Source organism: Lontra canadensis, unplaced genomic scaffold, assembly GCF_010015895.1.
Source record: "Lontra canadensis isolate GAN:19392208 unplaced genomic scaffold, GSC_riverotter_1.0 scaffold111, whole genome shotgun sequence".
Taxonomy (NCBI): Eukaryota; Metazoa; Chordata; class Mammalia; order Carnivora; family Mustelidae; genus Lontra; species Lontra canadensis.
In genome coordinates this window covers 5558634-5584025 of record NW_022631105.1, presented here as the reverse complement: position 1 = coordinate 5584025, position 25392 = coordinate 5558634, and the positions used below count along the sequence as shown (strand labels likewise).

The following is a 25392-nucleotide window of genomic DNA, read 5'->3' as shown; positions in this document are numbered from 1 at the left end:
CAGGGAAATGCAAATCAAAACCACATCCCACTTGTCAGAATGGCTAAAATCAAAAACACAGGAAACAAGTGTTGGTAAGGACGTGGAGAATAAGAAACTCTCGTGGGCTGTCGGTGGGAATGAAAAGTGGTGTAGCCGCTGTGGAAAACAGTGAGAGGTTTCTCAAAATATGCCAAGTAGAATTACGATACAATCCAGTAATTCCAACACTGGGTATTTACCTAAAGAAAACAAAAACCCTAATTCAAAAAGATATATGTGCCTCTATGTTTAGTGCAGCATTATTTACAATAGCCAAGACACAGAAGCAACTCAAGTGTCCCCAGAAAGATGAATGAATAAAGAAAATGTGATACAGATGGACTGTAGAATATTACTCAGCCATAAAAAAGAATGAAATCTTGCCATTTGCAACAGCATGGATGGATCCAAGGGTATAATGCTAACTGAAATAAGTCAATCAGAGAAAGATAATATCATATGATTTCACTCCTATGTGGAATTTAAGAAAAAAATAAATGAACAAAGGAAAAAAGGAGACAAACAAACAAAAACCCAGACTTTTAACTATTGAGAACAAACTGGTGGTTACTAGAGAGGAGGTGGGTGGGGGATGGGTGAGACTGGTGAAAGGGAAGAAGAGTAAACTTATCAGGGGGCACCTGGGTGGCTCAATCGTTAAGAATCTGCCTTTGGCTCAGGTCATGATCCTGGGGTTCTGGGATAGAGCCCTGCATTGAGCCCCTCATCAGGCTCCTTTATCAACAGGAAGCCTGCTTCTCCCTCATCCATGTGTCCCTCTACCCTGCTTATGCTCTCGCTCACTATCTCTCTCTCAAATAAATAGAATCTTAAAAAAAAAAAAAAAAGAGGGGTGCCTGAGTGGCTCAGTGGGCTGGGCCTCTGCCTCCAGCTAAGGTTGTGATCCCCGGGACCTGGGATCAAGCCCCACATTGGGCTCCCTGCTCAGTGCAGGGTCTGTTTCTCCCTCTCTCTCTGCCCCTCCTCCCTGCTTGTGTTCCCTCTCTATCTCTCTCTCTCAAATAAATAAATAATTTTAAAAAAGAAGAGTACACTTATAACAAGCATTGAGTAATGTATGTAATTGTTGAATCACTATATTGTACACCTGAAGCTATATAACCCTATATGTAATACTGGAATTTAAAAATTTTTAAAAAAGCAAAAAATAAAATGTATGTGAGGAAAAATTAAAATATCTCAATTTTTTATATTGATTGCATGTTGAAATTATATTTTGGTATGTTTAATAATGTAATAAACATATTAGTAAAATTAATTTCAACTATTTCTTTTTGCTTTTTTAACAACGTGACTACCAGAAAATTTAAAATTACCTATACAGCTTACATTATATTTCTGTTGGACAATGCTGGTCTGGAACCTGTATCTTCCAGAGTCGAAGTGAGCATCCCTACTCTGCTTCCCAGAGTTAGACTTCCTAGTCTTACAAATCATTCACTTACTACTCTATTATGTGCCATTGCTCAGGGGAAATCAAATTGCAGTCTGAGAATAAGACCAAAACACAGTAAAGGAAAACAAATACTGGTAACTTATATACTTCCTAGAATGGTGGTTCTTAACTCTACCAGCCCCAATGTTCTCTTCTAATAGCAAATTTGTTTTTTTTTTATAACAACCCCTTTACTATTTTGAAATATAACCTAACTACGCACGTAAATTAAAAAAAAAAATATATATATATATAGTGTCTTAACCATAACAGAAGGAGAGCCTTTCCAATAATTGTTATTTTATTATGCTAGAAAACATAATTAGTCATATGTTTGTACCTGTATATAGGATCACCTTGAATATGACTGTATAAATACAGACCGAACACTGGGAGAACACTGTCTGTGATACAGTTCTCCAAAATAGTAACTCTTAGTCTTCCTGAATGAAACAAAGTATCATCTTCCTTCCATTTACATGATAGTTACATTCCTTGGAAATTCAGCACATATTACAACGCTACAAAGTTACTTTGTTTTTTTATATAGAACAAAGGCTCTTGGGGCACCTGCTGGGCTCAGGTCATGATCCTGTGGTCCTGGGATTGAGCTCCACATCAGGCTTTCTGCTCAGCTGAGAGCCTGCTTTTCCCTTTCCCTGCTGTTCCCACTGCTTGTGCTCTCTCTGCCAAATAAATAAAATATTTAAAAAAATAAAACACAGGCTCAAGGATTAGTTGTTTTTTGTTTTTGTTTTTGTTTTTCCACATAACGAAAGTTTAGGAGAACATTTGAAAGCTACATGGGCTGGGTGATTCCTCTTGTGCGACACTGTCTTGCAAAGTGCGGGTGATTCCTCTTGTGCGACACTGTCTTGCAAAGTGCAGGATTTGGAACATTCTGGGCTCTTCCCCTCAACCATAGGACAGGGTCGCCCCCATACACTTGCAAATTGCCTATCAGGGCTGTGCCTTCCCAGCCGAGCCCGCGCTGTGGCCTTTGGAAGGCCCCGCCAGTCCTCGCCTCCGGTTGCGCTGTTTTCTCCTCTGTCATCGGGATTTAGCTGGCCCTGACCCCCTAGTTCTTCTCTGGAGCAGTATCTTTCCTCTCTCAGGGCCTCTGTGCTCTGCTCTTTGCCCAGAAAACTCCTCTCCACTTTTTGCCAAGGTAACTTACCGAATCTTTGATCTTGGCATTCCCAAATTCCCAATCTAATTTAATTCTTCCCGTCCTGTTTTTCCGCTGGGCTCTACTTTCTGCAATGGTACTTATGACAGGCTGTGATTCCATTTCTACCTGTTTATATTTTTGGTATGTCAGTGTGTGTTTACTGTGTCTCCCTCAACCCTCAGCTCCCGGAGGGCAGGGACCATGCCCACCTCACCGACCACTTGTTCACTCAAGTCTCCCTCCCCTCCCCTTTCCTTTCTTTTTAAAGATTTTATTTATTTGGTTGAGAGCACGCACGCACGAGTTGGAGGAGCAGCACGCAGAGGGAGAAGCAGGCTCCCGGCTGTGCAAGGAGCCGGATGCAGGACTCGATCCCACGACCCTGGCAGGCATCACGACCTGAGCCGAAGGCAGACGCTTAAATGACCGAGCCACCCAGGCGTCCCTCACTCAACACTTCGAACGCCGGCCTGCAACTGGGTGGGCAAACAACGTTTCTGAAACACGTCAGGGGACGATGGGGTTCCGAGGCCACTGGGAGAAGTCGTCGAGGAGGCGGAGGCAGAGGCGCGCCCACTGAGGCGAAGGACATTTTATTTCCGAAGAAGACGAAAGTTGAGGCTGGAGATGCTGCCCTCCCTGGGGTCCACGGCTACTAGCGTCAGGGGGGCGCTCGCTCCTTCTTGCGGGCGGGTGCCTGGCGGGGCCGCCACGTCATCCCCCCGGCGGCTGCGCAGTGGGGGAAAGGGGCGGGGAGACCACCCAGCGGGCGGAGGCGGGGCGAGCGGGCGGAGGCGGGGCGAGCGACCGGATGCGGTCCCATAGAGACCCGGGCTGACGGCGAGCGGAAGAGGAAGGCGCGGGCCGGGCTGTGAGGTGGCATCGGCCGCAGCGGCGGAGCCGGCGCCTCGGCCGGGCACTGGGGTCTGTTCCCCCTTCCCCGCCCTTCCCCCCGCAGGGGCGACAGGGGCGCCGCTCGCGTCGGCAGGTGCAGGTCCCACCCCCACGCCCTCGCCCTGCTCCCCAGGACGGCGCTGGCCGCGTCGGCCACACCTGGCTGCCCTTTACCGGTCCACCGCCTCCCCGGCCCTGCTGCAGGGCCTCCTCCCGCTGTGGGACGCGGGAGTGCCTGCTGCCCCTCGCCCGCACGCACAGGCAGGGCCTTTGCCCCGCCGACGGGCCCGGTAACGGGCACTTCGCCTTCCTCCCCGGCCGCGACCTCCATTCCCTCGGCCCGAGCAAACCGAGCCGAGTCCCCCGGCCGCTCCTCGACAGTTCCGTGACGCAGCCGGGTTTACTTCTGTTTTGAGACTAACAGCTAAAATTCCTTCTAGGACTAGAGTTGCTCTTTGATCGCTTGAGAGGTGGGGCAGGGGCGCTGGTCCCGGCCGCGGTGGCGTCCGAAGCCAGCCGAGCCCCCATTTGCTTTCACAGGACCCCGGTGGCGTCTCTGGCTGCTTCTCGCCCTCCCACGGTGGTTTGGCTTGGGCACCTGGGGCCCCGGTAAAACCAGACGCCGAACTGCTCTTACGCAGCCAGAGTTACTGTCGTTCGCTTCCTGTTTCCTCTCAGAAGAAGGTGGACGGCACCAGCCTCTCAGCAGCTGGCGTTCAGAGAAGAACTGCCCCGCAGAATGGTTCCATCAGCCATCGCGCTGCTCTGAGAGGCTCTCAGTGCTGAGTCGCCCTGTCTGTCCACCTCATGTGGGTGGGCAGAGCTGTGCACCATGCCAGCGGCTCCTGACCATTCTGGACTGGGAGGAGGGGTAACTCTAGTAGCTGTGGGTTTTCTCAAGACTCGGGAGTAGAGTAGAGAGAGGCCCCTAGCCCTTCCCCTGTGCTGCCCTTCAATAGCCAGTCAGCAGCCCCTTCAGGAAGCCGAGTGGAAACCTGCCCCCAGCCAGGTGCTCTTGGAAAAGGCCTACGGCTGAAGGCTCTTGTGGTTGGGCCTGTTCTCTTCATGGAGCTTTTGCTTTTCCCCAGCCGTTTCTTTATCAGCTGCTGCTGTGTGGACTTGGATCAGGTCTCCAGATGTGTGTAGATCTTCTCTTTGGGTTAGATTTGGTAGGATTAAGTTTTGTTCCCTCTTTTTGGAAGACAGACCATAATCCCATTAGTGGGTGAAATCGACTCTAATATGTATTGCCCTTTAGACTGAGGGTTAAATTGGGCACCTTGAGGACTGAGGCCCAGCCCCGCGCTTCCTGGGGATGCTGGGCCCGGCAGCAACCACACCTCGCTCTGTCGTTGACTTCACCGATCCCAGGTTTCCTGCTTAAAACTGTAGGCCTGCTATTGGCCTGACGCCCATCGATCCTTGAGGCTGTGCCCCCTGGGGCGTGCATATGGCAGGGCCTCCCACCATGCGACTGAGCTCCCTGTTGGCTCTGCTGCGGCCAGCACTGCCCCTCATCCTAGGGCTGTCTCTGGGATGCAGCCTGAGCCTCTTGCGGGTTTCCTGGATCCAGGGTGAGGGAGAAGATCCTTGTGTGGAAGCTGTGGGGAACCCGGGAGTGCCACATGATCCAGACTCAAGAACTGGACTCGATCAAAGTGATGAAGACTTCAAACCCCGGATTGTCCCCTACTACCGGGATCCCAACAAGCCCTACAAGAAGGTGCTCAGGTGAGAGCTGTGTGTGTCCATGGTCCCCAGACCCCACTGCCACGCCGCTCGAAGGCCTTGCCTCTGCCTTCCCTGATAGTCCGTGTTGGGCTCCTAGAGCAGTTCTTTGCCTTATTACCCATCACGGTCTGTTCCTATTTTTCACTTCTCAGATTTGAGACCGTCTCCCCCGTGGGTGTTAAGTTGGTGTGGATGTTCTTCGGCAGGGCAGGAAATGCATCTGACCATCTAATCATCTAACCCATCCGTAGGAGACCCCTCCCCAAACGAGTTCCAGAGTCCGTGGGTGCTCGCTGTCGCAGCTCATTCATATCGATGAGGAGGTCCCTCCTCTTCATTCCCAGAGCGACGTCTGTGCTGGACAGACTGGGCCCCTAAAGCTTAAGGAGTTGACCCTTGGCGTGTTGGTCCCTCCGCAGGACTCGGTATATCCAGACAGAGCTGGGCTCTCGGGAGCGGTTGCTGGTGGCTGTCCTGACCTCCAGGGCTACCCTGTCCACTCTGGCTGTGGCTGTCAACCGCACGGTGGCCCACCACTTTCCTCGATTACTGTACTTCACGGGGCAGCGAGGGGCGCGGACTCCTGCAGGAATGCAGGTGGTCTCCCACGGGGACGAACGGCCAGCCTGGCTCATGTCAGAGACCCTGCGCCACCTCCACACGCACTTTGGGGCCGACTACGACTGGTTCTTCATCATGCAGGATGACACGTATGTACAGGCCCCCCGCCTGGCCGCCCTCGCTGGCCACCTCAGCATCAACCAAGACCTGTACTTGGGCCGAGCCGAGGAGTTTATTGGCGCAGGCGAGCAGGCCCGGTACTGCCACGGGGGCTTCGGCTACCTGTTGTCACGGAGTCTCCTGCTTCGACTGCGGCCACATTTGGACGGCTGCCGAGGAGACATCCTCAGTGCCCGTCCTGATGAGTGGCTTGGCCGCTGCCTCATCGACTCTCTGGGCATCGGCTGTGTCTCGCAACACCAGGTGACAGCCCGTTCAAGTCAATCTCGGTCCCCAACAATTCGTAGCGCCTGAGCAGTTGGTCTCCAGGGTGGGTGCTGTTGGCTCCTCCCAGCAGCAACTTGGGGTTTTGTCCTTCCGAGCCGCTGACCCTAACTTGGAATCCTCAGGCTGTCAAAAGTGGCAATTTGTCAGGGACCCCCTGGGCAAGATAGGAAAGTGTCCCTACTCGCCAGCTCCTGCCAGCTGTCCCTCCCGCCCGTTGCCCCCTCCTCCTTATGACATGCACAGTCATAATTGATCTGGGAATGTCCTAGAGGTGGCCACTGCCCTGGAGAAGTAAGGTAAACCAGAGTAGTGGGAGCATTTTCTGGCTCATGGGTTTCATTCTCTTGAAACAGTGGGGTTCTTTGGGCAAAGAGGGCATCCTAATGGCCTACTTCACATTCTTTTTTTCCCACATCTGGTGAGAGGCCAAGTTTAAGGGGACCCCGGAGTGAGCTCCGGCTCTCCCCATTTCTGTGGCAGCAACAGGTGTGAATGCTAGTCTGGGTAAGGGTGGTGGGGACAGGCAGGGTGTGATTTTGATTGATCTGATTGGTCCCTTTAGGGGCAGCAGTACCGTTCCTTTGAACTGGCCAAAAATAGGGACCCCGAGAAGGAGGGGAGCTCGGCTTTCCTGAGTGCCTTCGCAGTGCACCCTGTCTCCGAGGGAACCCTCATGTACAGGCTTCACAAGCGCTTCAGCGCTCTGGAGCTGGAGCGGGCGTACAGCGAGATAGAGGAGCTGCAGGTGAGCCCCGGCCCGCTGCTGGCGGTCAAACGGAGCATCCCCTGTCTGGGTGCCCAGCCAGGGGGCGCCCAAGCGAGCTAAGAGGTGGGTGGGGTAGGAGGAGGCTGACCCTACCTCGGTGTACGCATCTCCAAGGAGAGGGGACCCAGGTCAACCATAAGAGAAGCTCCCAGCCCGACCTGGTTGCAGTGAAAAGGGTTTGCAGGCGCACTGTGAGGACGGGGGCTCAGTCCAGCGCTTAGACACGGCTGTTTTAGTGTCCCTCCACTGGAGAAGCAGAAGCCTGGAAGTCCCCGAATTTCTAGCACATGGAAGAACGCTCCAGGGGATCCTAGGGGCTGTGAGGCGGGGAAAGCAAGTGAAAGCGAAGGTTTGGTCTGAAGAGGGTGTTCTGCGGGTGTGGGAGAGCGAGGCTGCGGGGCTTCAACCTCCGCAAAAGCACATTTCCCCCTCTTCTCACACCGGCTGTGTGAGGTGCATGTGGTTCACATGCTTTCTGCATTTTACACGCAGGAACGGAAAAGGGACTAAGTGATTAGCCCAGGGGCACCTCGCTGCGTGTTGACAGAGTCAGGACCGAGCTCAGAACCCAGAACGCTAGAGCCGAGTCGGGCCCCGACTCCCCAGAGGGCACTAACTCTGCGTCCTCCCCATCCCCCCCAGGCTCAGATCCAGAACCTGACCGTGCTGACCCCCGAGGGCGAGGCAGGGCTGAGCTGGCCCATCGGGCTCCCAGCCCCTTTCACACCACACTCCCGATTTGAGGTGCTGGGCTGGGACTACTTCACAGAGCAGCACACCTTCTCCTGTGCAGACGGGTCCCCCAAGTGCCCACTGCAGGGGGCCAGCAGGGCCGATGTGGGCGACGCCGTGGAGACGGCTTTGGAGCAGCTGAACCGCCGCTACCAGCCCCGCCTGCGCTTCCAGAAGCAGCGGCTGCTCAACGGCTACCGGCGCTTCGACCCGGCGCGGGGCATGGAGTACACGCTGGACCTCCTGCTGGAAGCCGTGACGCAGCGCGGCCACCGGCGGGCCCTGGCCCGCAGGGTCAGCCTGCTGCGGCCGCTGAGCCGGGTGGAGATCCTGCCCATGCCCTATGTCACCGAGGCCACCCGCGTGCAGCTGGTGCTGCCGCTCCTGGCGGCCGAAGCCGCCGCGGCCCTGGCTTTCCTCGAGGCCTTTGCGGCCGGAGTCCTGGAGCCACGAGAGCACGCGCTGCTCACCCTGCTGCTGGTCTACGGACCTCGGGAAGGCGGCCGAGGGGCCCCAGACCCGTTCCTGGGGGTGAAGGCGGCGGCGGCTGAGTTAGAGCGGCGGTACCCGGGGACCAGGCTGGCCTGGCTCGCCGTGCGCGCAGAGGCCCCGTCCCAGGTGCGGCTCATGGACGTGGTCTCTAAGAAGCACCCCGTGGACACACTCTTCTTCCTCGCCACTGTGTGGACCAGGCCCGGGCCGGACGTCCTCAACCGCTGCAGAATGAACGCCATCGCGGGATGGCAGGCCTTCTTCCCGGTGCACTTCCAGGAGTTCAACCCTGCCCTGGCGCCACAGAGGCCTGCCCCAGGGCCCCCGGGCGCCGGCCCTGACCCCCCGTCCCCTCCTGGGGCCGACCCCGCCCGGGGCCCCTCCGTTGGAGGCAGGTTTGACCGGCAGGCGTCCGCGGAGGGCTGCTTCTACAATGCGGACTACCTGGCAGCCCGAGCCCGGCTGGCCGGGGAACTGGCAGGCCAGGAAGAGGAGGAAGCCCTGGAGGGGCTGGAGGTGATGGATGTGTTCCTCCGGTTCTCAGGGCTCCACCTCTTCCGGGCCGTGGAGCCAGGGCTGGTGCAGAAGTTCTCGCTGCGGGACTGCAGCCCACGGCTCAGCGAGGAGCTCTACCACCGCTGTCGGCTCAGCAGCCTGGAGGGGCTGGGGGCCCGGGCGCAGCTCGCCATGGCGCTGTTCGAGCCGGAGCAGGCCAACAGCACCTAGGGCGGCCCAGGCCTGCCCCTCCGCGCTTCCCCCTCCCGCCTCAGCCCCGGGAAGGGCGAGGCCAAACGGATGGACAGATGGAGAGCTTGTTGCTGTATTGTTTTTAATAAGAAAAAACGTTATTAAAAGTGTCTTCTGCCAAACTGTTTTTAGGTCTAGGAAAAACGGAGGAAAGAGAAGCATCGGAGGGAGAGGGTGGGGAATTTTCCCCGAGGGACCCACCGCCTTCCCCTGGTCCTTCCTCCCCAGTTGTCAATGACACACAAGGCCGCTCTCAGATGCATGACCTTTAATCGTTCCCCGCCTCACCCGGAGGGTGTCACGGGAGTGACAGCAGAGCCCCCCCGGGGGCCGGGCCGGAGGCCCACAGTGGCGCTCATTCACAGGGCTCCTAGGTGTTGCGTACAACCAGCGACTGCTCCAGCTCCTGCCTGCGCTGCTGGATCTTTAGAGAAATGAGAGCAGTAGCAGGGTCACACTGTTGCTGGTGAGTGCCAGGACAGTCCCCACCGCCCAGCCACCCTGGAAGAGCATCTGGGAACAGGGCTCCCAGGGAGGGCTCCGTGGTGAGGGGCTTGGTGGAGTGTCAAGGGCCACTGGCCCAGGCTGGGAAGGGAGGCTTCTCTTGGAGGGATGGGGGGTGGCGGTTGGGGGGTCTGAGGTCCAGGGGGCCCCTCTGCACCTTGCAGTAGAAATAGCGGCTGACGGCTTCCTGGGACCAGGGCTGGTGGTAAAACTCAGCCCGGCGCTCCTCCTCGGGGTTGCCTGCCACATCTGTCATCACCTGGGAGGGAGCAGCGGGGTCAGCCTCGAGCCTGGACCACCCACCCCCACCCTCACCCTCATATAACAACATTTACTGTCTTCCCAATATGCTTCTCTTCCATCCAGTGCTCCCTGAGTCCCCTTCACCTTGAGGTCCCGGCTCTGGGAGCGGAGCAGGTCTTGGATGTAGCCTTTGGGGTCTCTGGAGAAGCTTAGCATGAAGTCCCTCTGGATCTTGAGCTGGTTTATGGACTCAATCGTCTCATGGATCTACAGGTAGAAAGACAGACGCTTTCACCTGGCCATGGTGATGTGGGAGAGGAGGGGCAGGAGGACGGGGCCGTGGGGGAGAGGGATTTGCTGCTGTTCCTTTGAAGGACGGTCCCTTAGGTCCCTGATGTGGCTTCAGAGAGCTCCAAGGAGCGAGGGAAAGGCCACCTGCCCCCTTCTCTCCACAGGCCTGTACTCCCGTCTCTTGTCTGCATTTTGCCATTTCTGGGTTAATGTCCCACTCCAGCTCTGGGCTCTGGCCCCACCTTACTGTCCAGAGCGCTGATCTCCTGCTGGTTGGCCGTGGACAGGAGAAAGCTGCTCATCTGTCCCTTCAGTGGCTCCTCCACCTCCACGTCAATGTCGTAGCACGCCGTCTTCTTCTGGTCGGACGGGTCCACGCTGCCAGGGAAGTGCAGCCCTCGGTACCCGTGGCAGTTGCAGGGGTGGGGGGTGGGGGAAGAGGGAGGGCAGGACTGCCCTGACTCCCTGGTCTCGGGAGATAGCCGGGGCCTCACCTGATGACGTGGTTGATGACAATGGGGTCGGGGGGCAACAGCAGAGCTGTGAGGCGCTGGGGAATCTCTGAAAACTTGAGCCGCGGGCAATCAAAAATCTGACGTAGGAGAGAAAGAGAGACCAGTCTCATCTGCTTGAGACGAGTGCAACTACAGCCCTGATCCTTCCATTCTGGGACGGCCACAGGAGGCCAGGAGCAAGTCTAAGTCCTCATTGCTGCTGGAGTAGGGATGAGGGTGTCCGCAGGTGGTGGAGCGTGGAGATAGACGTGGGCTGGTGTGGTGCTGCGGTCGAAAGCGTCAGCCTGGGGTCTGTGGCCACCGAGGTGCAAATCCTGCCTCTTCCATTAACCTGGCAACCTCGAGCCAATCCCCTAAGCTCTCGGGCCTCGGCTTCTTCATGTCCAGAGTGGGGATGGTAATGACCAGGGAGGCTGGGAAAACTAAGTGGGTGAGCCCACACCGCCTGCAACAGAGCCTGGCACACGGCAAGCACTCAATAAACATCGACTTATTTTACACCTCAAGCTTATCTGCCGTGTTTGTTTAAAAAGCTTTACAAATAATAATCTCTACTTTGGTAGAGTCTGGATCCAGGACTGGAACCCAGGGATCCCAACTCCCAAGTGCCAAGAATATTATGTTCCCCAAACTGTTGGCCTTTTAAGGTTCCAGAACTTTCTAAACTGGCTTGGCTAAAAGGAACAGGCTGCGGCGTGGAGCAGTAGGGTAGGGTGTGCGCTAGCACCCAGGAATCTAGAAGTGGGGGTGGGGGAGTTGCCTTCATTGAGGCACTTCCCCTATTGGAACCTCTGCCCGCCCCCCACATCCCTGAGATCACGAGAGAGGGTACCTGCTGGAAGTATTTGTCCCCATTGATGTATTCCTTGTCATGTGAGTCCTGCAGCCTGTTGGTCTTCACGTACTGCCACAGGGCCTGCACGATGGCCGAGCGGCTCTGCGTGTGCAAGCCCAGCAGCCGAGCCAGGCGGGGGTCCAGTTTGAATTGGGGAGGCTGGGAAAAGACGGCCACGAAGATAAAAGAGAGGGGAGTGAGAAGAACTCAGGGCCAGGCAGCTGGGGACTGGGGGGAACGTGATAATTGGGCTCCTCGGAAACATGCTTCTAGAGAAGGTGAGGTAGGGAAGAGAATGGGGTCTCCCGGGTATACGCCCTTGAAGCCGAGGTCTACCCTAAGAGAAGGGGTGTGGGGCAGCATCTGGGGGAGGGGCACGGACCTGGTAATCCAGCATGAGGAGCAGTGTGCAGCGGACACTCAGGTCCCCCGGCCTCTTCACCTGGAACCCATCCGTCTCCTGGGTGGTGGGTGTCCGGTGCCACTGCCCAGGGGAGGAGAGCTGGGTCACCTCACAGGCCCATCATGGCTGCTGGGGCCAGGGGCTCTCAGGTGGTCCCTGATCCAGATCCGTGTGGTTGAGGGAACAGTTGTCTGTGGCAGAGTGGCTGTTGCCCGGGCAGAAGTTGGGTCTTACCTCAACGAGGTGGTTGTCGGGGCCATAAAGGTCTTTGTCCAGCTCAATGACCAAACTCTTGAAGAAGGAAGAGAACTTCCGCTTCTGCTTGCTGGGCTGTGGGAGAGGGACAGGGACCGTGGGGGCAGGACAGGGACCGTGGGGGCAGGATGAGCCGGGGGTGGGTGGGGCTGGTCGGGTAGGGCAGCATGGTTAGAAGCAGGCCTCTGCACCCGGACTGTCTCTTCAGGCCGCCCACCCCTCGCCGGGGCTGACTCCCTAACCCATGGTGCAAATATCTCTTTCTGTCCTCAGCTCAGCCCCATACCCACCCCAGGACACCTGGAGAGACCTGGGCCAGGACGTACGTCATCCAGAAGCTTCCCCTCCACCCGCAGCTCCCAGGAGGCAATGCTGCCATCAGAATCTTCAGCATCAGGCTTCGCAGGATTAAAAGTATTGGAGATATAAAGACGCAGCTTCCGCTTTTGCTGTAGAAATAAAGAGCGTAGTATAGAGCCCATACGGCCTGCTCCTGTTCCACGGGGCGATCCCACTGCCCCGTTCCCGGACCACGACCTAGACCCCTCTTCCTGTCCCCAAATCAAGACACCTTCATTGGCCTCTTCAGGGCCTCCTGGATGTCCACCCGCTTCCGCATGATGGTTTGATCCAGCTTCCTCTCAAAAGCCAGGAGGTCCATATAAGCCTGGGACTCCGGGACCAGCTCCCGGATCTGGAAGAGCAGGAGGAAGGCAGGGAACGAGGGGCTCAGCCAGTCTTGTAGGTGGAACGTGCATGTCAGGTGATCCCAGGATACAAAGAGTGTAGAGGGGTGCCGGCCCGGCTCCGGGCATGGAACTTTGAGTGCAAACGGGGACTCCTCCCCAGGACTGCATATCCAGCAGAAAGGACCTCAGCATATAGGGATAAAAAGCTGCTTCTCCCTCGAGAGAGAAGCATTTCATCACTAGGGGAGGCCGCAGCCACGGAGCCCAGCAAGTGGGACTTCACCTCATCTCGTCCTTGCCCTTGTCACATGGCCTCTGGACCTTCCTGGAGTGCCTGAGACAGAGGATGTTGCTGCTTCCCTCTCCACTGGCACCCACCTTGTCGCTCCACTGACATCTCAGCCGTGCTACCCCCTACGCCTCGCTGCACCTGGTTTCACTGATGATGTCCAGGCCTTCTGGCCGGCCTCAGTTCCCTTCACTCCCCTGCCAGCCTTTGGTCCCCTAGCTCTTGTGACCTCTTTGTCCCACACCTTTCTTTCTGTCTGTGGACTGCGGGAGCTCAGTCCACTGCACCCCGGGCCCAGGACCCTACCTCTTACGGCAGCTCTGCTCCTTCCCTCCGCCCCACCCCCTCCCTCTGGCCAGGGAGCCCCACTTCTTAATTAGCTTTTTAAACAAAAAGTGAAAGTGGCTGTGACGCTGAAGCTCTGCTCCTGATGGGGGAGGGGAAGCGGCCCAGGGCGGTGGGGTGGGGGGAGAGGAGGCAGAGCAGCACAGGGTGGGGGGAGGGCCGGGGGGCTGCTGTGAAAGGCACTCACCCTTTGAGGGAGGATTTTGTCAGCCATCTTCCTCCTCTTGGCACTGTACATTTTTTAAAGGAAAAACCAGGTTACCATGGCGACAGATCTGGGAGTAACGAGGCCACCTGCTAAATTATCCCGACATCTCCACCCGCCTGGCTGGGGTTCCCACAGCCCGCTCGTCTGCCCGCCCAAGGGGCTATGGCAGTGGTGTCTGGCATGGCGCTATGTCCTCTTGTGGGCAGCAGACGTGGCCCCGTCCTTTTCTCTAGCCCGGGTGCCCCTTTCCGCCCTACCACATCCTCAGGCCAGAGAAATTTAGACTTAGGAAGGGTTGGGGGAGAAGCTGCAAAAGTGTTTGAGAAAAGCTAGGGAGGGGCAAAACAGAGGAGAGGGAGGAGGGATTCTGAGGAGTCTCCCTTTCTGTTAAGCTGAGGTATATAGTCCAAGGTGGCTTGAGTTCAGAGGCAGAGGAGCAGACGCCCTCTCCCATCCCTGGACCAGGAGGTGATGGGTGAAGCTGGGGAGGTCTTGCAACCCTGGCACCATGGGCTTGGAAGAGGAGGCTGGCAGGCCCTCAGATCACCCTGCCAGCAGGGTCCAGAAACACACCCAGAGAGGTCCAGAGAGAGGCTTCTCCTGTGGGGTGTGACCGCAGGCTGGATTTGGGGTGACAGCTGGGACTTGGGACTCTTCTTGACCTGCTAGCTGCTTCTGATTCCCAAAAAACACCCCCAGAAAATCCATGGCAAATTGAGATTAAAACCCAGCCTGGAGGATGGCTCTGTACCATCCGTGTGTGGTGACAGCCACTGCCCCCTCCTGCCCAAGACCCTATTCTAAGGCCAGGTGAGCCCCTTTCATTAAAGGTCTGATTTGTTTTAAAGAAATTATCTATGTGAAACTCTCCATCTACACAAGACAGATCAGGAACTTGTTTACTGTATGAAAGGATGATTCACTTTGCAAAAGAATTCATCTTGGGAATCCTATAAATGGTGAATTTTCCTTGATGTGTAAAAAAATATTTAATAATGAGGTAAAATCCATATTACTCTTTTTATAGGACTCCATCTGGTGTGCAAAGAGAAGCATGTGTGTTTGGTTAAATAGTGAAACCCAGAGGGGCATCTCTCTTGCCAGACACCAGCAGGGGCTTTCGGGGTGTCACCAGCTGGCTCAGACAGGGGAATGGGCTGGCCTCTCCTGGCTGGGGGGGCAGACCTGGTCCCAAGGACAGATTATGGCAGCTCCCCATCCTCTGCGTGCCTAGGAATCGCCTGAGAGCAGGACTCTGCAGGAGACCACCCACCCACGGGGCAAATCCGCAGGCTCCACCCCCCTGACCAGAGAGTCAGACTGAGACTGTCTGGAGTGGGGCTTTTAAACAGTCAAGCCAGGGAACTGAGGACGGTGCACTGGACAGCCACACTTGGGGAAACCATCCCCAAAGCTCAGCCCTCAGTCCTACCGCCAGCCCCACCCCCACCCCAAAGACAGAAGCGTCTCCTAGAACCTGGGGACAAGGGCTGGAGAGAAGGAGGGGGCAGGTGACAAGGAGAAGGGCGCGACGGCCGCAGCTTCAGCCTCTACGGTGGGCACACAAAGGAACCAGACCGGTGCCCCCTCGGCCCACCTCCCCAGAGGGCATCCCACCCAGGACCGCTCGTTCCTTCTTCCTCGCTCCTTCCAGCCTCGCTCCTCACCCACCCCGTCCCTGGGGTCCCGTGGCCCGCCCCCTCCGCGCTGGGCCCCACTCACCTGCGGCTCCGCGCGGGGGCGGTGGGCACCGGCTGGCCCTGGCTCTGGGCCTGGCTCTGGCCGGGCGGGGGCGCTGCTCGCTTGCGGGCGGGCTCCATGCCCGCGGGGGCCAGGCCGGGTCGCACGGCGGGGCTGCCCATGTACGGGGAGCCCGGGGGGCCCATGGGCGCCCCCTGGTGGGGCATCCGGGCTCCAGACGGCATCCCGGGGCGCTGGGTGGGGGGGGGGGGACGAGGGCGGGGGCGGAGGTGAAGCAGAAACAGGCGCCCGCCGGTCAGACCAGGGCCCCGGTTCCAGGCGCGGTGAGCCGCGTCTCTCCCACCCCAAGCCCCCCGGCCGGTGACCCCGATGCCGCCAGCGTGAGCGAGGGGTGGGAGGGGCAGGGGCGCCGCAACCGCGCGGCTCCGCGGAGGGGGCTCTGCGTCTCGCTGCAGGAAGCTAACTGAAGCCAGGCAGCTGCACCGGGCATCGCCAGCCTCGGGTCTGCGGAAGGTACCGCGAAAATGAATATTAACGGCGCCTTTCAACCTTTTCAAAGGATGTTCACATCCCCAGGTTCCTCCGCAAGACCGACGGAGGGGGTCCTTCCCGCCCCACTTGACAGATGAGGCAACCGTGGCTCAAGGAGAAAAGCGACCTAGCCAAGGTCACGCAGCGCCTCCTGTCAGAGGCAGCACTGAACCGCCGTTTCCTGAGGGGCCCGGACCGTCTGCTCTCTGCAGCTTCACCTGGGTTAGAGGCCCCGCTCTCTGCTAGGAGGACTTCTTCCCCTCTTTCCACTCCTGCCTTCTCAAGTCCACTTCCTGGGCTGGCCTGGCCTGCGCTTGCCCTCCCCACCTTAACCTGCCCTTCTCTCTGGGCCCCTGCTTTTGACCCTTCAGCTCCAACCACACCCCCTCTGGCTGATGCCAAGCCTCCACACCCAGGGGTTTTGACGTCTTAGCGCCCACCCCCCCACACAATATGCCCTTAAGGTGAAGGCTGGAGGCAGCAGGAGCCAGTGAGGTCACACCCTACCAGGATTCCCTGACAGGACCAACCAGAGGCAGCTGGGCTGGAGGTGGGCTGCCCAGAGGCTTGGAGAGCTCAGAGGCAGCAGCATTTCCTCCTCCATCCATCTCTCCCTTCCTGTCCGCCTGCATTACCGGAGATGGTTCCATCCTACAGAACTCCTCCACCTCCCTCCCACCCTGCCCCAGCGAGGTAGGAAGTCAGGGCTCAAAGGGGTGCCATGGAGAGCGAGATGAGGCAGGTGTATTCCCTTGCCACCTCAGATGGGATGTAGATGAGATGCAAATTCATTGAGTGAAATGTTTCACAGACTTCCAAACCCCACTTGTCCAGATCCCAGAAGTGGGATTGGGGAAGGCCCCCGGAGGGGCTGTAAAGTGGAGGGTGGGTGTGAAGGGGACAAAGAGAGCAGGAAGGAGATTAGGGAGCAAGGGACACAGCCCCTGTGCCCCTTTTACCTTTTACAGGCTACCCACTTTGTCTCCCAGAGTGCAGATGGCCCCAGGCACACAGAGGAGCCCTGAGCGGGCGCTGGGTGAATTCCTTCTAACCGCCAACTCTCCCTCCAGTCGCTCTCGCCCTGCGCTAGGTCCCTAACTCCCAGTGGGCCAGCTGTCTCTGTCCATCTCTCCCACAGCAAAAACCACCCGTCCATGTGTCTGCCTCCCCCACCCCACCTGACCCTGTCACTCATATCTCCAGCGTGGTGGCCCAGCATGGAACCTAGGCCCCATTACAGTACAGACTGGGTATGGGGAGTGAAGCGGTGGGACTCACAACCACCCAAGAACTGGAGCTCTAAGTTGGCTAAATTATAAACCAACCAACCAACCCATGTGGATAGCCCCCTTTCTCCCCTGGATGAGCCTTTTTAAAGGGACTTCACCAAGCAGCATGGCTGGGCAGGCAACTTGGCTGACTGACAAGGGCACCCCTGGGAACTTGCCTCAGAAATCTCTGGGACTGGAGGACAAGCTGCCCCAGCGAAGCCCCTTTACCCAGTCAGCTGCTCTCCCATTTTTCAAGGCCATCAATAGTTGCTGATTTGCTGAAGGGGTCCCAAGAGAGAAGTTTCCAGAGCCCCCAGAAGGCTGTGCCAGCTACCTGGACCACCTCAACGAAGGACCAAGATTCTAGGCACTCGGGCCTCCCTCACTGAGAACGTGCCTTCTTTGGGGTCACGACCAAATTTGGCCGTAGTCAACTTGACTGCCTCCTCTGCACCCAGCTCCGAACCCAGTAGCCATTTCAAGTCCCACAGCCCCTGCCTCTCCCATTCCGCTGCCCTTCACGCCTCTCCCGGCCTGGCTCCTGCTGCCTCAGCCTGAGGTCCCATCCCCTCAGGTCACCCTGGGCTCCCTTAGGCTCCCTGTGGGCCTTCCAAGTCTGCTCCTGGCAGGAAGGGGCCACCCTGCCCCTTTGGCTCCTAGGCCTCACGTCCCTGACTCCAGGCCTTCCTTCACACCTTTGAGGATTTAAGGACATCAGCTTCTGGTGGCTGAGTTGGCCAAGGGGATCTTCAGACCCCTTCACTTGGGGCCTGTCCCTAGAGAGGGTCTCTCTCTGACCCTGCTGGCAGAGGCCATCAGCAAGCCCCAGAGCCCTCCTGCCAGGATGCTGAGGCTGTTCAAAGAGCTCCGGCTCGCAGGGTCACCTGCCCCTTGCTCCCGGAGACACAATCAGAGACACTGTCCCAGCGGATGAGCAGCTAACCCAGCCCACCCCGTGCCGTGTCCCCCACCCCCACCCCCAGGACAGGGGAACACCTGGGCCCACGAGGAAGAGAACAGAAGACAACACGTCTGGTACAGAGGGGACGCCCCCCTACACACACACACTTGGCGGGGGGACAGTCCCCAAGTCCCACCCCCAGCCCCTGACAAGGACCCCTGCAGACGCCTCCCGCTCCCCGCCCGGGCACCCATCCCCGGCCCGCCGCCCGACGACGTGTTCGGGTGCCAGGGCGCCGGCACCGTCCTGGGGCTGGGCCGCGGGCCGTGGCGCCCCTGCCAGAGGGTGGGAGAGCGGGAGCCCCCTCCCGGCCCCTCCCGATCATCCCTCCATTCAGCCCGCGCCAGCTCGCTCACCCTCCCCCGCTAACTTTCCCCCACTCACCACCCCATGGACCAGAAACTCAAAAAGTTTGCTTTTCGTGGCTTTGCGCGCCCCTCCGGCAACTTCGTCCGCGGCCATCGGGGTGGGCTCAGCGGCTCCTCTCACTCTCTCTCTCTCTTCCTCTTTCTTTCCCTTTTCTGCCTTTTTTTTCCCTCCAACTCTCCCCTCTGAGTCCTGCTGGGCTCTCTCACACTTCTACTCGAGCGGAGTGGGGAGGGGGCCCCTTCAGGGCTGCCCTGACGGCCCACGGCCCACGCCGCCGCCGCCCGCCCGCCGCCGCCGCCGCCGCCGCCGCCGCCGCCGCCGCCGCGGCTGCCGCATTCCTGCACTGATAAGACAGAAATAGTCCGGCGGCCCGGGGTCTGCCTGTTGACTCGGCGGGGACACAAACGCCTGCCTTTCCAGCCCTCGCTGTCCAAACAGCGCAGATAAGCGGCGAGGCTCGCCGGCAAGCCCGGCTCCGGGGCGCTGGGCAGCGGCGCTGCAGCCCGAGGCCGCCGGAGGGCCGCGGGGAGGCGGCGCGGGGAGGGGACGCGAGGGGAGGCGGCGGGGGGCTCGCCGGCCACCCGGGCTCTCGCCACAAATAGTTTCTCGGTTAGGGAATTCGCCGGCAGGGCCAGGCAGGGAACAGTCAGTTCCAACTGTCCCCCAAGTGGCTCCTGCCGCATTTCTGAGGCCCTTTCCCCTGAGACCGGGCAGGCCAAGTAGGGAAACATTCGCTGGAAGGAATCCGGGGGGAGCGAGCCCGGAGGAGGCCTTCCTCCTGCACCAGGCCGGCCGCGGTGGGTGTGCCTGGGGAGGCGGTGTCCCCTCGCGTCCGCAGATGTGTGCGCCCTTGTCTCGGCCGCCGTGTGGGTTTGCGCCCTTGTGTGGGCACGGCTCGGTGGCCGTGGGTGTGGGTGTTTGTGTGCGTGCACGGACAAACGCCTTCTCTGTGTGCCTCCCTCCACCGGAGCCCCGGTGCGAGTGCGCGCCGGCGAGTGCGTGTGTGGCAGGACACGGCCTGTGTGTGTCTTCCAGCTCCCTGTGAGTCTATTTCTGGGTATGGGAGTCTTTGTTTGTCTCTATGTGAGAAAGTGAGGGCAAGAGGGGAAGTATTTCGGAAAAGAGGCGTGGACCCGACTCCTGAGAACAGGAAGAGAAAATGTGAGGGAAGGCGAGGGGCTAGGGTGGGTGCCTGGGCGGATGGGCAGAGGCAGCGAGGCGGGCAGAGCCTCATGGCTTTGGAACGGGGCATGGGAGGGGTGTGGTAGGGGACCCAGAGGTGCTGGGGCTGCTGGGTACGGGAGGGCCAGCCTCCAGACTCCAAAGAAATCAGGGTTAAGTGTGGGTTTGTGAGGGAGCCCCAGAAGAGGCAGTGTGGAGGGAGCTGGCAGTCCCTGGGGTGAAGGAGGGACAGGAAACAGGAGGGGCAAATCCTGAGATCCCCAGGCTGGGAACCATAGCGCCACCCAGTCCCCCCCGCCCCCCGCACCCCAAGGCCACACCCCTCTCCTCTCTCCTCCTTCTGGAGGAAGAGCCCAAGGGCTTTGGGAAGAGGAGAGTGGGTCAAGTTTTACGTGCCTCCTGGGGTTTCGCTGTCGGCATCCGGGTGAGGGCGGGGCAATGCCTGGGGGAATTTGTTGGAAAACTTATTTGCAGTTACACCTTAAAGACCCAGAATTGCACTGGGGAACCCCTCCAGCATGCCTTCAGAGGGCAGACAAAGAACCAAGGCAGTGTTCTGCCCGGAGAGTCCTTTTGCCTACAGCCTGACTTCCTTGGGCCCTTGCTGTGCTGTCTCCATGCAGGTGGGTGCCCGCTCTCAGTCCTCCGCAAGGCCAGAGTGGCCCAGGATAACCCTCTTTTTCTGCTGGCTTAGCAAGGAACCCAGAGGTCCCCTTTCTACCAGATCTCTACCCAGCTTCCCCCCACATTTCCCCATGCAGAAACTGGGTCCTGGCAGGGTGGGAACGGGTGGGTGGCTGCCATAGGCCATGAAGGTGGCCACTGGTGACCTGGGGGAGGTTACCTCCAGTCTGTCTGCTAACCTCCAAAATCCCTCACTCATTCCCATGTCTAAGCCTCTGCTCCCACTATTCTTGTGCCTGGAATCCCTCTACTACTGCTCATCTGCCTATCCAGATCACATTCATCCTTTAAAGCCTAGTGTGGGCCCCACCGCCTCCAGGAAGCCCTCCCCAATTCCACTCCTGTGCACCAACTTTTTCTCTTCTTTGAATACGCATTGCCATCTACGCCACGAGTTGGCACTTGCCTGACGAGTGTCTGAGATGTTAAGTTTGATTTCCTAAATGTGGCCCCCTGACATCAGGAACTGGTCTTTTAAGCCCCACTGTCCTCCCCACCCCATCCCCCATCCTGGGACACGGGGACTTATGATCAAACGCCACCACCCAAAGCTCAGTGGGCCAGCGGATAGAGCTCATACTCTGCCACTTACCTGAAGGCGTGAGTCGCTATGGGCATCCCCACCCATGGTGGGTGCTTCTAGCATGGACATGTGTGAAACCACGGACCTTATAGGTTCTGGGGGGCTGGGGCAGGGGCAGACACGTTTAGGCTTTGTGTAAAGCTCAGAGTTCTCAATTCTCGAAGAGGCCTTTCGGGTAAAGAAGACAGCAAGTTTGAGGAAGTGCGGTGAAGGGCAGTGGGGATACCGCGAATTCCTGAGGGGCTGGTCCTGGTGGGGAGGAGATTGCAGGAGGTAGTTGGACCAAAGGCTCTGGTGATACCCAGGGAGCTGGTGAGCATCACTCAAGACCACAGCTCACTCCCTCCTGGGCCACCGGAGCCTGAGCCTCGCTCGGAGCCTTGGAGCCTTGGAGCCTGAGCCTGGGGGGCCTCCCCCCACCTCCCAGCCACTTCTCTGGGAGACATCTTTACGGATCCATAATGCACGAATGGCCCTCAGGCACACACACCAGTGCAAAGGCCGGAGGGACAAGGAGCCACAGGGATTTGCATGCACTGGCCCATCCCCACCAGCCCCACATCCCACCCACAATGTGCGACTGACAAGGCACCAGCAGGCACATCTCCTTGTTGCCTCTAAAGGGGCAACCCGACATGTGCAGACACGGGGCGGGAGGGGGGCCTTCAGACCAGAAAGCAGAGGCGCAGGAGTGGGCACCCCGAGCCGGGACTCCCACCTCACAAACACCAGGATCCCCAGTGGCTCAGCCCCAGAAGAGCGCCCGGCAGTGCTGCTGCCACAGGCGCCGGCCCGACCCGGGGTGGGGTGGAGGCCCAGGGAAAGCCCCGCTTCCAGCTGGCGGGGGACCCTCCTCCCAGCCCAGCTGGGCCCTTAGCCCCGGCCGACCTGCCCAGGCCGTGCTCCGGGCAGACCGTGCGCGTGTCCGGGCAGAGGGCGGCCGCCCTGCGGCTCGGAGCCGGAGTCCCCCCTGCCGTCCCCCCATCTCTCCTTCCCTCCGAAGCACCACCAGCACCAAATGGCAAAGCGCCTCTCCCCGCTCAGGGAGAGATGCGCCGCGGCCGGCGGGACGGGCTCGGCGTCCCCCGCGCCCCCCCCCCATCCCCACCACCGCGCGGGAGCGGAGGGCGGCCGGGCGCGAGGGGCACGTCCCGGCCCGCGGCCGCCCTCCCTCGCCCTCGCCCGCCGGGGGCCGGGGCTGCGGCTGGAGCCGGACGGCAGCCGGCCCGGGCATGCGCACTGCGGCCTCCCTCCCGGTGAAGGTCAGCCCTGGGCCTAGCTGCAGGACTCAGTGGCGGCGGGGGAGGCAGAGGAGGGAGGAGGGATGCAGCGGAGAGACTTAACTCCTTCCCTGCGGGAAGATGGCCATCGAGGCTGAGGCCGGAGCCCGCGGTCCCCACCCACCCCCACCTCCCCGCCTTCAGTGGAGGTCCTGTCGCGGGGACCCAGCTCTGGGGGATGGGGGAGGAGGGGCCGGGGAGGGAGAATGGAAGAAGGAGGCTAGAGGAGAGGAGGGAAGCTGGGAAGGGGAGAGGGAGGAAGGCGAGGGAGGAACAAAGGAAACCAGACTGAAGGGAGAGACCTCTTTCCGCTGCCCCCTTTTCCGTATACCCCCAGCAATAAAGCTTTCCTTAGCGAAATGAAATTACCCTCACTGATTGGTGTGTCAGCGTGTGTGTGTGTGTGTGGGTGAGAGAGAGAGAGAGACACAGAGACACAGAGAGACTAGTGAGACCAGCTGGAGCTCTCCGGCTGAGGACCCCTGATTTCCGCCTTCTGGTTCATCGCTGAACTCAGCGCCCAACTTCTCCTCTGGTCACTAAACCCCAAGGCATGCGTGGCAGGGGGTGGGGGTCCCAGAAGCAGTTCTGACTCAGCCTACCCACCTGGCCTAAATCCCAGGCCCCCAGGGAACCCCAGCTAGACCTTGGGGCCAGGCCCAGTCCCCAGAGGTGGGTGGAAGGGAATCCGAACCTTCACTCTCCCCAGCCTCTGGTGAGGGGCTTCCTCCAGGCAGCAGACAGGACACTGGCAGGCCTGGGACATCATGGCACAATCCTCCTCCTCCTGGCTCCCCCCACTACTCTTCCCAGGCCAGAGCAGAGGGGGGTGCCTCCCTTTTTGTGGGAGAATGTTTCTGTACCTGGACACCTTCTGCTACTAGCCGAGGCGGGGGGGGGTCGTCTGTTTTTTTGTGTGACTTCACCTTTCTGTGTCAGTTTTGCAAACACACACAAGAAAGACAAATATGATAGAAAGAAGCAAAACACAAAGATAAACTAGGACATCAAAAATAACTGTGTGACCTTGGGCAAGTCACTGTATGTCCCCGCCCCTTGGCTTTCTCAGGAGTAATGGGAGGGGGATAGCCGGATGATTCCTAGGGCCTTCCTGCCCTGAAATCCAAGGATTCCATGAGACAGAGACAGGAACCAAGGCAGGCGAGATGGGAAGAGAGGGAGACCGAGACATAGAGAGATGGGCCCACACTGTTTAAGGGGTGCTGCCAACCGGAAGTGAAGCCTGGTCCTTGTCACTCGAGCTTCCGGTAAGGCTTCACCACTGTGCAGTCAGCCTCCTGGGAGCAGGGCAAGGCGTTGCCTTGGGGTCCCCAGGGTCCTGCTCAATAAGCACGTGTACGCTAAAGGCTAGTGGAATGAGTTAATCCTTCCTCTCTTGTTCTGGGGGGGAGGCTCTCCAGTCTACGGGGGTGCTCTGTGCCCCCTCCCTGCCCCTCACCACCGGCTCACACGCCCACGATACCTGCAAATGTCAGCTCACCGGGGGCCTGAGCACCCACCAGCCCAGAGGGGAGGCGCATTTTGGATTGGCAGCAGCTCTGCATTCTCCCCTCATGACCATCATTAATGATGGTTCCTTCTAGCAATCCAAGCCCGACAGCTTACAACAAGCCACCTGCTCCCCATTCTGGCTGGGATGGGGTTGGTCAGTGGGGAGGTGTTTATACGGGATCCTGAGGGGTGCTCTCACTGTCCCAGCTCCTGTCCTGCAGCCTAGGGGATGGGACACGGGGCACAGCTCGGCCTGGTGCAGGGGCAGGGAACCATCTTTGTCCACAGAACCATCTGTCCATAGAACCATCTTTGCTCCCCACCCATCTACCTCTGGACCAACACTGGCCTGTCTAGCTAGCTGCAGGGGCAAAAATAAGGGCTCCCTGGTGTCAGCCACCACACACTGTCAAGACCAAGGAAAAGCAAACCTCTCCTTCCCACCGCCTACCTCCCTCTACCAGCCTCCTAGCTGTTCCCCCCCACCCCCCCAAGCCAGGGCCCAGGAAACCCACCCACCCCACAATGCCCTCGGGTCCGGCCTGCACCCCACAGCTCCCAGGCCCTGCCCCTCCTTCTCTCAGCAGAAAGAAGCCCCATCCCAGCGCCTTGGAGGCCCTTCCTCTCCTGTCTCCCCCACAGCTCAGTGCTCCCTCATGGCCAGTGTTGGGACAGTCTCCTGGTGGCTTAATGTCACCCCTGGGAAGCTTCTGAGGCCTCAGCGAGTGCTCTGACTGGGTGGTCAGAGGGATTTCTGCCGACCACTACATTCTGAGGTCTGGGATGTCACCTGAGTGAAGAAAAATGGGCAGGAAAAAAATTCACGTACATCTCCTTGACGAATGTTTCTGGGAAATCAAACCAAATGTCAGCCGGCAGGGAAATGCATAGATAAAGCCTGCCTGGAAGCCCCCCGGGGACCTGTCCTCCAGGTCCCTGCAACTCCCGGTGAGTCAAGGGCCGCTGGCCCCGCCCACAGGGTCTGAGGGTGCTCTTCCGCTGCCTGGGTGGGGGCCAAGAGCGCCCTGCCCCTCCCCTCCTGCTCGACCCTCCACCGGTATCTCCCGTGGTCAGCCTTGAGTGCACCTCCCTCCCTGAATGTGTCCGGCCCTACAGAAGCCCCGGACTCCCCTTAGCTGCATCCCCAGCTCTTAAGCCTCTGTGGGGGTCCCCCTTCTTCTCCCATCTCCCAATCCGAACCCTTCTCCTGTGTGGTCTGTCATAAATAAAATTTCCAATCCGCCTGGCCACCTCTGAGGACGGCCCATTGCCCTCTTGTGAGAGAAGGCCCCTCCAGAAACCACTGACCCCTGGACTGTCACTGGCCGTGGCACTATTTTCCCCAGAGCACCCCTGCCACTGGCCTCGGCACTGATACCCATCTTCTTCTAGCTGCTTTTCGGGATCTTCGTGGATGGCCCTTGCCACACCTCGGGTCTCTGGTTCCTCAGCCACCTCTCCTCTCGACAGCACCCACTTTCCCTTAGCCATTTGCTCCAAGTTATTTCTTGGGCCTTGTCATTCCAGCAGCTGCAGCCCCACACCCCGATATCAGCCTTAAGCACCCCACTCTGACCACCATCTCTTGTCCTTCCAGTGCCCTCGGTCCCGTTCCCTGATCCCCAAAGCCTGTGACTCCCCTGGAACTTTCTGGTCCATTTCTCTGACTCATAGCCCTCATCACAACTACACCATTACATAGGATTCTTTTTTTTTAAATTAG

At 58.8% G+C, this 25392-nt stretch overlaps 2 protein-coding genes across 6 annotated transcripts in view; one reads left to right on the top strand and one right to left on the bottom strand.

Annotated features, from left to right (window-relative positions):
• The first annotated feature begins 3467 nt into the window (after positions 1 to 3467).
• Positions 3468 to 9140, top strand: CHPF2 (chondroitin polymerizing factor 2). 3 transcript variants are annotated; one of them, XM_032840277.1, is made up of 5 exons: positions 3468 to 3572; positions 4083 to 5273; positions 5693 to 6257; positions 6844 to 7026; positions 7690 to 9140. In XM_032840277.1, the coding sequence occupies exons 2-5, from the start codon at positions 4993 to 4995 to the stop codon at positions 8995 to 8997; spliced, it is 2337 nt and encodes a 778-aa protein (XP_032696168.1). In that variant the 5' UTR covers positions 3468 to 3572; positions 4083 to 4992; the 3' UTR covers positions 8998 to 9140. The 3 variants fall into 3 exon arrangements, with proteins under 3 accessions (XP_032696168.1, XP_032696170.1, XP_032696169.1); XM_032840278.1 differs by having other exon boundaries at positions 3541 to 3636; XM_032840279.1 differs by lacking the exon at positions 6844 to 7026.
• Positions 9141 to 9271: 131 nt separating this feature from the next.
• SMARCD3 (SWI/SNF related, matrix associated, actin dependent regulator of chromatin, subfamily d, member 3) overlaps positions 9272 to 25392 on the bottom strand; it is a 29458-nt gene continuing 13337 nt past the window's right edge. For 2 of the 3 annotated variants that reach the window (XM_032840281.1, XM_032840282.1), the window contains exons 3-14: positions 15318 to 15529; positions 13575 to 13617; positions 12636 to 12758; positions 12391 to 12513; positions 12044 to 12139; positions 11789 to 11890; positions 11404 to 11565; positions 10551 to 10648; positions 10299 to 10434; positions 9910 to 10032; positions 9680 to 9781; positions 9272 to 9442 (exon numbers count right to left, since the gene is read on the bottom strand). In XM_032840281.1, the coding sequence (XP_032696172.1) occupies positions 9389 to 9442; positions 9680 to 9781; positions 9910 to 10032; positions 10299 to 10434; positions 10551 to 10648; positions 11404 to 11565; positions 11789 to 11890; positions 12044 to 12139; positions 12391 to 12513; positions 12636 to 12758; positions 13575 to 13617; positions 15318 to 15529 (1374 nt within the window). In that variant the 3' untranslated portion in view covers positions 9272 to 9388. Of the gene's footprint in view, positions 9443 to 9679; positions 9782 to 9909; positions 10033 to 10298; positions 10435 to 10550; positions 10649 to 11403; positions 11566 to 11788; positions 11891 to 12043; positions 12140 to 12390; positions 12514 to 12635; positions 12759 to 13574; positions 13618 to 15317; positions 15530 to 18443; positions 18634 to 25392 lie in introns of those variants that run through there. The other variant, XM_032840280.1, reaches the window with a different exon arrangement.

Bases quoted from the DNA above. Each gene is read 5' to 3' on its own strand.
- CHPF2 (XM_032840277.1), top strand. From the start codon at position 4,993: ATGGCAGGGCCTCCCACCATGCGACTGAGCTCCCTGTTGGCTCTGCTG. The intron at 5,274-5,692 runs GTGAGAGCTGTG...GTCCCTCCGCAG, and splicing joins CCCTACAAGAAGGTGCTCAG to GACTCGGTATATCCAGACAG. The intron at 7,027-7,689 runs GTGAGCCCCGGC...CATCCCCCCCAG, and splicing joins GCGAGATAGAGGAGCTGCAG to GCTCAGATCCAGAACCTGAC.